Here is a 12158-nt window from a genome sequence, read left to right on the forward strand (position 1 = left end):
CGGATCTCCGGCGCGTGGCCGTGAGGAAAAAAATAATAATATAATATTTGAGAGCCTGCAGATGCAGTTTAATATTTTCGAGCCAATTTATTTCTTATACCAATCATATGAGAGGAACGCAGCTTTAACTAACGTTACAAGCCTATCAGAAGCAGAGAAGGGCGTGTCCTTGCAACACAGGATGATTGACGCTCATACGTCAATGTCACGTTAGCGTTGTCGGAGAAAACAAAAATGGAGCGTAAGTTTATGAAGCCTTGGGATGATGTCCTAGACTCCTAGCAATAGATAAAGGACTCAAAAATAAATGGCGCTTTTTGGCAGTTGGTGCAAGAAACTGAGAGAGCCCGGGGCTTGTTTCTGCATGATTTGCTCGAGGAAGCTACTGTATGCCAGCAGCGGTAAGAAAGTGCTTGCTCGTTATGATTTATGTCACGTTCCAGGCAACCCGTAACCCGTGTTTTTCCAACCTTAAACCTGTGAAAGTGCACTGGAACGGCAGTCAAACCCGTGACTTCCCATCCGTGAACTCGTACTAGATCGATGTACTCTGAGTTCTGACGTCACACAGCATGCGAAACAACAGCGCCTACGGATAATACTGCCTACGGATGCAGTGTTTATGCAAGTGGTACACGTTGAAAAATAGATTTTAGGACAATGTAACGTTGCAATAAAATTAATAATCTAGCAAAATTTCCTTGCGCTCAGAAAGTTTGGCGTGACTTGCTTGGAACGGTACAAAGTCGTTAGTCGTGGTTTGAAATAGTGACTTGCGAGCTAAAACCTGCCTGTAACGCAGCACCAGACTCCGGTCATAGAGCCGCTGCCCGTGCACTCAAACTTACCACGACGTTGCCGGGAGTAGAGACCTGCGCGGGAGGGATTTTTCCGTACCGCTCCCGCAAAAATATGTTATTTTCTCCCACTCCCGGCCGCAAACAATCAAGTTTCGTCCCGCTCCCGCCCGCAAAATCCCGCGGGTAAACGTATAGTAGTTTTTCTCTTTTTTTTTTTTTTAATACATTGCATATTCTGCCTGCTACTCTTATTTTTTCACTTGCTCCCCTGTTGAATATAAATTTAAAAAGAAACGGAAAATAAACAAATGTTTAGTTTTATTTGCGTTTAATTAAAAGTATGAACATGAACAAGGCACTTAGAACATATAAATACAGTAAAAAAAAGTAAGAAATGTAAATAAAAAATATATACGTATAATAATAAGGCTATATAGCCTAATAAATTATATAATAATAATAAACCTGGATTTATTTCAGTTTCAAAGGAAAAGTAGGCTAGCTTATAGGGCCTGAGCAATTCATTCAAACATTTAACAAAAAATATCCTTATTCCTCAATAACAATATAGACCAATTTTAAATATTAAGCTAAATAAATAAATAAAAATAAACTGAATTGACTAAAAAAAACGACTACTTGTGCCCATGCAGGAATATCATGTCGTTCTCTGTTGAGGGCTTCAGTTTAATCCGTCTCTGCTCCAGTATGCGACCGCAAATACTGAAAGCCCTCTCCGATGGTGCGCTAGCTGGAATACAAAGTACATGGCGTGTTTGCTTAATCTCGGAAATTCGTCTTTTCCACCACTGGAGGACATCATCCGGTCTGTGTGCTTCTAATCCATCCAATTTGACATTTAAATATATCGCTATTTCGGAATCGAATTACGCGTCGCTGTCTATGGTATCATCCGCATCCTCCCATTCCGCAAAGTCTATTATTTTATTATATATAAAGGTCTATTTGTTTCTAGTTCCTTTATTTTGTTAGATATTTACACTTTGCGGCAGTCCCGCAAATAATTTTATTTTCCCTCAACCCGCACACAATAATATCTTGCCGCCCGCGTCCGCATTCACCCGTCAAATATTGTCCCGCACCGCACTCGGTGGCGCTGGGTCCCGCGCCGCACTCCCGCGGGAGTGCAGGTCTCTATAGCCGGGAGCAACTATTAGCTGACACACCGTTGTCTATAACTGACCATGTCTGCAATTAAAAAATACGTGTGTGCACATTTATAGCAGAAAATGATTTGTCATTCAGAATTTCGCAGCCACTGGTCACCCTGTGTAGAAAACTGGCAGAAGACAAAAAAAGCGTTCACTAGCCTGTTGGTTTCAAATCAACATGCGAGTTACATCCCAGAAAAAAAAGTGATAATAGCCTTGATTTCACTTCTAATCTTCAGTTTAGAAGTTCAGTTCTTTAAGCACGTTGAGCACTTAATTATTTAAGCACTTGTTATTGTTTAGAAGTTTATTTGACATAGTACTTTTAAATAAATGGTGCCAAACATAATCATTGAAGAGATTCACGTCTATCTCAGTCTGTTTACCATTTTTTTTAAGCACTTTAAGCTCTTGTTACTGTATTTTTGTTACTATCGTCAATATTTGAATTAAGTCTGTCTGTGGAGTTTCTCTCCAAACACCCAATTGGCAGATTAGTGAGCTGTTATTACCCATCCCCAAACTGAAATATATACTGTATATGGTTGTAATGGTGCTGCAGTTGTTTGGATCAATTATTCTACCATTTTTATTCTTATAAATGAATATCATGAAAGTTAGAAGAGCTGACTTAATTGGGTCATGTGCAGCTCCAGGGAAGGAATTAGACATCATCAGGCTGGACCATATTCAGGTGAGCCAGTTCATATTGATTTAGGTTTGTCTTTATTATATGGAAATGTAATCTCACTCAGTGGTTGAGGGATAAGAATACGGACATTGCCTGAGGTCATGTTATTCTGAAGACGGGATATAAGCTTTTAAGAGATGGAGTTGGAGTTAGATTCAGTGTTAGCACGACCAAGAGAAATTCATCAAGCCTTCTGTAAAAACATCTTCACAGGTCAATAACAAACTCACACCAGTTTGTTCAGACACACACTCACACAATTAATCATGTGGTCTGTCACGTGTCTGTGCATTTAAGGTTGTGTAGCTCCACTGAGGAACAAGACAAGAGGAGAAGGGAAAAAAGGATGTGTTTTTAGTCCTGTGACTCCCCTCCTCCAGTCTTTCCCCACACGTGTGCATGGAGGAAATGTGAGCCATGCTGCTTTTATCAGCCTCATTGTTTGTGTTCCTCAGGGACGGCGCTTCCTGATGGCAGCCAGAACGCTCCACATGTTCCTATTCTGATGTCCTTACAAACACCATCACACTGAAAAGCTTAAGAAATGTCTTGGATTTTTTAATTTTTTCCATTTTCCTTTTAACTTGGCCTACATAAAGAGTTAGAGGGGGTGGATGAAAGCATGGAGGGATAGAATACGAGCGCAATATAGGCTAGCACACTAGAGAGAGAAAGTCTGTGCACTACTGCATTCTGACTTGTGCAGGATGTATAAACAGGAACCGGATGGAAAGTCCGCTGATGGATGTGAGCTACCCGCCACTGTTAGTATCACATTCACAGACTCTGAATCCCTCTTAACATTTTTTCCTTTAAGAGAAAATAAACAAAAAATGAAAAGCTCTCTTTAAGGGAAAAGAACAATGGGAGTATCGGGTTACACTTTGGTTTTTTGTACTTAAGTTGTCAAACCAGCTCGGTCCTAAAGGCAGTATAACTCATGTGATGACATGGCTGTTAGTCACACTCTGTTCTTTACAGATGTGTCCGTCCACCTGCTTGTAATGGAATGTTTACTATACAACTTGGCACAGAAGCAGCGATCTTAAGTAAATACTCACAAAAATTGTGTGTGAGAGTGAATGGAAAGCGAGTGGGAGTGAGCAGTGATTTGAGATCAAACGAAAGGAGCGTCCAGACAATAGTAACTCCAAACATGTTTCATAGGTGGGATGTCCAACTGCGCCCTGCGTAAGGAGTTCTGAATGCACATTTTCATTTTACCCTGGAGGAAAGTGTTGTTAGTGTGTTTGTTTTTCTTGCAGATTAAATTTAATACTAATTATGAGCAGTCCTCTCTGGCTTTGATAAAAAAGAGATACTCTTTACCATGCCAGATGGCAATCAAAGCACTAATCAGATTGTGTGCTGGTGCAGGTATCTATACGGACTGACATGGCATGATCCCTCTTTCATCAATTAGTCACGGTTGAGAGGAGTTTTATATTAACACTAGGGCTGCACGATATTGGGAAAAAATTACATTGCGATATTTTATTTTTCTGCGATATAAAATCTAATCTGATTTTTTCTTACAAACAAAAATGGGGTGAGCACACTTACATTCTCATTTTAAATGATTTAAACATCGACACCATCGCGAGGGAGAGAGAGCAAGACAGCGCTCGTGTTGTTTGAAGACGGTGAGCGTGTGCCCGTGGCTCGCTTGCTCATTCTCTCTCTCTCTCGCTCTCTCTCTCTCACTCTCTCCCTCTTTCTCTCTCTCTCGCGCTCTCTCTCTCTCTCTCTCTCTCTCTCTCGCGCTCAATTTCAATTTAGGTGTGCTTTATTGGCATGACAAAAACTGTACATTTGTATTGCCAAAGCAGTTGCAGCTGGGCTGCTTACAAATAGTGCACATATGTATTTACAGAAAGAAAAGAATAATAATAATAATAAAATATATAAAAAGTATTAACCATGTAGTGCAAAGTGAATTAGTGTATGTGAATGTATAAGTTAGAAATAAAATAAAATAGAATATGGTATTAGATTTACAAAGTTAAAATATACATCTAAGTAATAAAATACAGTAATATGGCATAACATAATCTACATGTCATGGAAACATCAGATCAGGACAGGTTGAGTGTTTTCTCTAATATCATGACAGACAGACCCATATTGAGCAGCAAACACACAGCAGTTCTTGTGTTCTCCTAACAGATACGGCAGTTTCTCGCGCTCTCCGCGAATCACATTCGTCAAGGGCCGGGAGCAGATGGTCCGTACAGTTATTGAATAAGGGATCAACTACGACAGCCTACATCGCACATCCTGCGATGTGACTATCGTGGATTCGTACATCACGATATCGATGCTTAAACGACACATCTTGCAGCCCTAATTAACACTGATATTAACAGCAGCTGTAAGCCCTGATCTCTAGGTGGTGATGAATTTCAAATAGAAGCTTATGACATATATATGATACAAAGTGATTTTATGTAGTTAACTGACATTTTGAGTGAATATATTGTCATTGTGCAGTCAATGTTATTCCAAATCTATATGACTTTCTTCTGCAGTACACACACACACACACAAATATATTTTTAATATGTTGACTTTTTTTGTACATAGAACAGAATTTTAAATACAAAATTGGTCTTTTTATGAAAAAAAACCCTTTACATTTTTTTTTATAGCACTTGTGGTATAAGCAGTTTCAGATAAACCTGACCCTAAACAACAAGTAAAAACAAAATAAACTGGTTGGTTGCTTTTATATAAATGGTGCTATTTTTTTTATCGTATTTTCCGCACTATAAGACGCACCAGATTATAAGGCGCACCTTCAATGAATGGCCTATTTTAGAACTGTTTTCATATATAGGGCACACCGGATTATAAGGCGCATTGAATAGAAGATACTGCAGTCAAACGTTTGACTGGGTTTGCGTTATGCATCCACTAGATGGAGCTGTGCTAAAGGGAATGTCAAAATTTTGACAGCGCCTTATATATGACGCTCCGGATTGTAAGGCGCACTGTCGTTTTTTGAGAAAATTAAAGGCTTTTACGTGCGCCTTATAGTGCAGAAAATACTGTAAATGAAAAGTAGTAGCAATTATCTAATTTCTGATTTCTGACCATAAAAGTCTGCAAGCACTCTGTAAGTGAAACAACATGCTTTTCACTTGTTTATTATAGCCTAATATTTGATTTCTAAATTTAGTAAGAATTTACGTTAAGTGTGTCTGCAGTTAAGTATTTTAACTGTGAGTTAAATCAAAATAAAAAAAAATTCTACTCAGTATCACCGCTGTGTAAGATAATTCAGTTTAAAAGTGTGTGTGTGAGTGAGTGAATGAGATTGAATTCTGCTGCTTGACTGGGAATCGTGCTGCATGTGTGCAAGGATAGTTTCTATTTTTGTCATGTCACCATGACCTAGTATTTACAGTTGATTTCACCATACTGTGAATGCTTTCACTAATCTCTTTCTCTCTCTCCCTCCTTCCACAACAGATGACGGAAGGACGGAGATGTCAGGTCCATCTCCTGGATGACAGGAAATTGGAGCTCCTGGTACAGGTAAGACAAAATACTTTTTTATAACAATCAAGATAATGGTACAACAAGGCCCAAATATGATATAGTAGGTTTTTAATAGATAACTGATTCTGTTTAACTCAATTTACCAGCACAATGTCCAGTATTAGTGCATAAATATTAAAGTTGTATGACTATTGAAATACATAGGTGTGAAGTTTTGATGCATGTTTTTGTGATAAAGGCCTCAGGTTTCCTCTTGTTTGTCTGGGAAGGGAAATCCTCATTGTTCCTCTGAGACTTAATTAATGTCTTTTGGAAATATCGGTGTGTGTGTATGAATGAGTTTGAATGTTTGCTCTGTGTGTGCAAATGGAATATGACTTCTTTTGCCTTTCTCCGATTTCACAGTCAAACAGACCCTGAGATTTGTTTGCCCTGACCTGAACTCTATCATATGTTTGTGCATATGTCTGTCTCTCAGGTGTCTTTTAAACATCAGTACCACTAATAGTCAATCTGGCAGGTTTAGGGTTTAGGTTCCCACAACTACCCAAACCAGCAGCCTCTCAAGTCACCTACCCAGTCACACATACAGCGGCCCCCTCCTACTTTAAACACTCCATAAATCCTCCTATCAGAACACAAACATCTTCTCTCAGGATGAGTTCAGTTTCCATAACAACACTGTCTGTCTCCCATGCCCCATCAGACCTCAATATAAACAGAAATGTCTCCTCAGCACAGCTTTGTTTCCTCAACACTCACACTCATATGAACTTTCTCAGGAACTCTAATCATGCTGCCTGTGGCATCTCAGTCACTGAACACATAAAGCTTAATTTTTTTATAATACTGTTCCATTATCTTCTGTTTCGTTCTATTGTTGTATTGTTTCTTCTATTCTATTTTATTCTATTCTATTTATTTCTTATTTTCCCTGTTCTATTGTTTTATTATTTATTTACTGTTATAGTATTTATTCATATCTTGAATTAGCGTTTATTGTTTTATTTTCATTTTAATTTAAGTTTTTGTTATCTGCTTGTCATTTTTAAAACAAATACTTTAGGGCTGCAACTAACGATTATTTTGATAATCGATTAATCTGTCGATTATTTTTACGATTAATCGATTAATCGGTTTATGTACTTATATTTTAGTTTTTTCCATTTTTCCCCAAGTAAATTATTAATAAATGGTCTTTATCATTCAGCATAGATTTAAGAGATTTTAACCATTTTGCACTGTCATATCCTCATCAAAAATATACCTGGAGTTGTTTTATTGTGTTAGTAATCCTTTGTCGAACTCTTCTGCAATCAGAACACTGACCCATACTCTAGCAAATTTCACAAGGAGATTTCAAATAATGTTTTCACCATGGCAGTCCTTAGAGCTCCTAAAGTAGTTTAACATCCTGAACAAAGCTTATTAAGGAATCTTTCAGAACATATTTTCACGAAGAATAAGGATAAAACAGAATAAAATTGCAGTGCATTGTATTTTATTATTTACTGGGAAAAAGCTTTATAGCTTTTGCTGTGAAATTGTAAACAATCCTTCAAAAAAAGTGCCAATGGCATGAAACCTGAATGGAACTCACAATTTAAAGCAAAATCCATCAGAAGGTTGTCCAGAAAAAAAATAGGACACACACAAAAAACCTGCTGTGTGAAAAAGAGCAGTGAATAATACTTCATAAAAAAAAAGTGCATTTCAAATATCTACATTTACCTCTCTCATTCAGTCATAATTAGGCTGCACGAATGAATTTTGAACTGGTAAACGACAAACTGATCACAGAACATGTTTGTAAAGCTTTAAATGTTAACTGTTAAAAAGCAATGTTATCAGCTTTTACGACTAAACATTTGCAAACAACATTGTACTGGAGAATCTGCACAAATGAAAGTCTTAGGGGCCGTTCACAAATCGCGCCTAAAAACGCGTGGAAAACGCTAGGCGCACCGCTTTCTCCTTCTTTCCAAAGCGCTCGGGCAGAAGCGCCCCTGAGGCGTCTGCCTTTGATAAGCAACCATGACGTGCTCTCTCCTTGAAGACGCGGAAATTTCAGCAAAGGATAAATGGATTTGCAGCTCAAAAAATCGCTTGCAGTAGCTCTGCTACTAAATTTATTTCAAAATGGAAATCCATATACAGCTATGATCAGCTGTTCCTTTCATCTTGACTGAGCTTTTAACGTTGTTACGGGAAAGGATGAAGCTGATTGGTTAGTTCTTGTCCCATGACCCGCGGTGCGGTTGCGGCATGTTGTTCGGGAAGCACGTGACATAAAACAAGGCCAGCTATTGGCTATTCGCTACTTCTCCTGTTGTACTGGCTGAGTAAAACCTCCGGTGGCTCATTACTGCCACACTTTGGTCACCGCAGATTTGAAATATGCACGAAATGAGCCGCTTACGGCAAATAAAAGTTATTTAGCAACGAATCGATGACTAAATTAGTTGACAACTATTTTAATAATCGATTTTAATCGATTAAATCGATTCGTTGTTTCAGCTCTAAAATACTTCTATATAACTTTCATTGTTTTTTGTTTTAGTTTTAGTAATTTTAGAACTTCAACTTATTTTTGCCTAGACAGTATATCTAATCTTTAAGTTTTTTACATTTTAAGTTTTTTATCTAATGTTTATATTTTATTTCAGCTCATTTATTTACCATTTTTATAACAATGATTTTGTTATTTTATGTCCTATTATATTTTGCTTTTTTTTCTTCTGATTACTTTCCATTATATTTTCTATTCTGTTTTATTGCTATCTTTCATTTTCATTATTATTGTTTATTATTTTATTCTGTCCTGCTCAGTTCAGTTCTATTTGTCTACTTTCATGCTCTCTTGCTCTCTCATGCCTGTCAGGTGCGGTTAGGTGACCTGATTCCTCTAGACTCCAATCCAGTTTAAACTCCATCATAGTCGGAGAAATGTAATTTCTCAGCCTCCTCCATCTCTCATTTTCCACACACTCTCTTTCTCTCCTCTAAAATGCTGGTAGAGTTGATTGTGGTTGCAATTTCGATCTGATAAACAGAAATCTAGAAAGGAGAGGAGGTGAGTGAGTCCTTAACAATCAGGTAAAAGAACGAGAGAGAGGAAAAGAAGGGATTTCCAGGAAGAGATAGAAAAAAGAAGGGATAAGGCTGAGGGGTAGGGTTCCTCACTCTATCTACAGTTTATGATTTATTGAGCTGTTGCAGAAATGCTTCTTCCATAATCTTTACACATTTGTCCTACTTTAGTCATGAGTACTGTTCTTTTAGCGTTAGCTAGAAGATTGAGCTTGTTCTTTCTGCTTTCTGACTTCTCTTTTTCCTGCTCTTTCTCTTGCTCCACGTGGGCGGATGTTCTGGAGAAGGTTGTGTAGGTTAATCATACCATTGAGAATTCTGCTGTTATTCCAAGTTAGTTTCTTTCTGCCTATTGCTTGAGGAACAGCACTTCCCTTTTTCTGTAAGAGCAGTTGTGTTGATGTACTTAACAGGGCAATGCTACAGGATCGTCTGTGCGTTAAAAGTAACTGTTATACTTGATTTTATGTTCTACTCACTTCCATTCATGTGCATGTGAAAGATCACATACTCAGACTTATATGTTGAATTTTTCATTCGGAGACATGCATAATTTGTTTGGTGAAAAGACATTAGACCAAAAGGGATAACTAACTTCTCATTAAAATTTAAATGGGGGAAATTTTTATTGTGGCAGTTTTCAATAGCCTTAATTTCTTTTGTAGGAAACCTTAATACAAATTTTAAGATTAGATGTTTTGGAGAAACTGGAGGAGATAGTGTTTTACAATTAAAAGTTACTTTTCAAATAAGTAAGTTTACAACCTTCAATTCCAATGTGAACCCCCTTTAAGATGTGAACCATCTTACATATGCAGCTGTGAAATCATTGTCTAGTTTGGTTGTACTGATGGGTCTCTGTTGGATCTTTCTGTAGCCTCATTTATCTGCTTCCTCTTCCTCCTCACTTCTTTCTCGCCTCATTAGAGGCAGTGTTCCATTTTGAAGGTTATCATGGATGATCTTACACTGTGCAACTGACAGTATTTTGGTGAATGATTTTATAGTCCCATTAGAGACTGAACATTGTTGTCTTCTCATCATTTGTGGGCGTATTTGCATACACTGCAGAAGAAAGCATCTAGTTTGTGTTAGCTTTAGTGGAGGTACATGTTTCCCTTTTTATTTTCTGCTGGCAGTTTTGACATGACTTTGGTTTATAATGCTCAGACTTTTTCCCAAGTTGTATAATTTTGCTCAGTTTTTCAGATGTCTACCTACTTGTTAACATCTCCCACCTGTCTCTCCACAGCAGGCTATAATTTTGTGAGTTTCATTTTCCATGGCGAGTCAAAGCAGGTGCTGTTAGTTGGTGGTTCTCTTGTGTCCTAGCTCAGTCCTTCCTCTCAGCTATAATTTACACTGTCTGACAAGAGTTTGACCAGAGCATATTTGGCCATTCTCTTGAAGAAGGGTCTGAGTTTTACACTCACTAGATATCGCTTAGACAACTTTTTTGGTCAAATTTCCTTCAAAGCAATTACAGAATGTATTGCGGCAAGCTTAGTGAAAAAGGAAATCCAAGATGGCAGACGGAATTAAGGAAATGTTAGCTAAAATTTGAGAATTATTTAACAACAAAAAAATAAATGAAAATTGTTCAGGCTATTTGAAAATGTATTATTTTACGCACTATTTGTGTGTGCTGTGTATTTTATGTTAGGCTATGTGATGCATATGTAGGACATTTCAAATCAGCCACTTGTAAAGTACAATATCTGAAGGTAACTGGCTGTGTAGACAACAGGCAACAAGGCAGCTCACTTCATTTTGGAACAGACCCATTGCTTGATTGCACTTCCTTCATAAATGTATTTACACTGGCTCTGTGTCAGATTAAAAATGTAAACATAAAAACATCTGTGTATATAATTACATTTCCAAATTTGAATTCTGTTATTTTAATGTACAGGCAGCTTTAGAGAAAGACACTATCTAGTTTGCAGGCATGTTCAGAGCAACATGTTTTAACAGCATAAATCCTGAACAAAAACCGTAACGTTGCTTTGTGCTGAAGTCATTCCGTGTGATGAAAGCAGACTCGCATCATCTCTGTGATCTAGACCTGATGAGACCTGACGGCGTGTGTTCTTGTCATCGCTCTTCCATCCTGATCAGACTCCCACTGTTTAATGATATTAAATCACAACAGTCCGGATATTCTTCCTCCTAGCCACACGCGCTACCACATGCTATTCCATGTGGAAATGTAAGTGTAAGTGGCAGAGAGTGTAAGTGTATTGGCAGAGAGATGATAGACATCCCACATTAAATCTCTTAAAACCATATAGTGCTCATATTGATGGCCCTCAATGCATACTAACAGGATATTAATAATGCTTGATCTTTCTTATCTCCACATTTCAGAGACTCTTAACACGTTATTATATCAGTAACTGTCATAATCAAGTCTGGAGGCTAAACAGACAGAATGAGGTGGAAAGAGATAAAATATAATGCCATTCTTTAGGAAAATGAACATGGTTTGAGTTTTAGCCCTCTTGATTTTCTCAACTGCACAAACACACACATACACCAACCACAAATGTGTCTAGATTGAAGATAGCGGAATTGAGGAAGGAAGCTGTTTCACACCGCGTTGCTTGGAATGATGGGATTAAATGTGCCAATTGATTGATATGGTACAGAGTTAGAGATATCACCTGAAGTAAGAGTTGAACAGTCTCACAAAATACTGTTTCATTTGAGATTAACCACGATGTTAGTGCCATAAAAGATAAGAAAGCCTAAAACAAGGTATCTTGCTTAAAGTTGTTTTTTTTTTAGATCAGACCTGAAGGGATGGTGGTGAATCAGAGAGTCTCAGTGGACATTGAGGTTTTTTAAAGCAGTATGATGATGCTTTGCTTCTGACACAACAGCTCTGTCCCAAAACCTAGTTGG

The 12158-nt window shown here is 37.8% G+C and overlaps 1 protein-coding gene across 11 annotated transcripts in view; it reads left to right on the forward strand.

The window, feature by feature from the left end:
• Positions 1-12158, forward strand: part of frmd4a (FERM domain containing 4A) — a 154469-nt gene that overhangs the window by 106154 nt on the left and 36157 nt on the right. For all 11 annotated transcript variants that reach the window (XM_059506814.1, XM_059506811.1, XM_059506812.1 and 8 more), the window contains exon 2: positions 6135-6200. In XM_059506814.1, coding sequence (XP_059362797.1) covers positions 6135-6200 — 66 coding nt within the window. The remainder of the gene's footprint in view (positions 1-6134; positions 6201-12158) is intronic.

This window comes from Carassius carassius, chromosome 23, assembly GCF_963082965.1.
Source record: "Carassius carassius chromosome 23, fCarCar2.1, whole genome shotgun sequence".
Classification (NCBI taxonomy): Eukaryota; Metazoa; Chordata; class Actinopteri; order Cypriniformes; family Cyprinidae; genus Carassius; species Carassius carassius.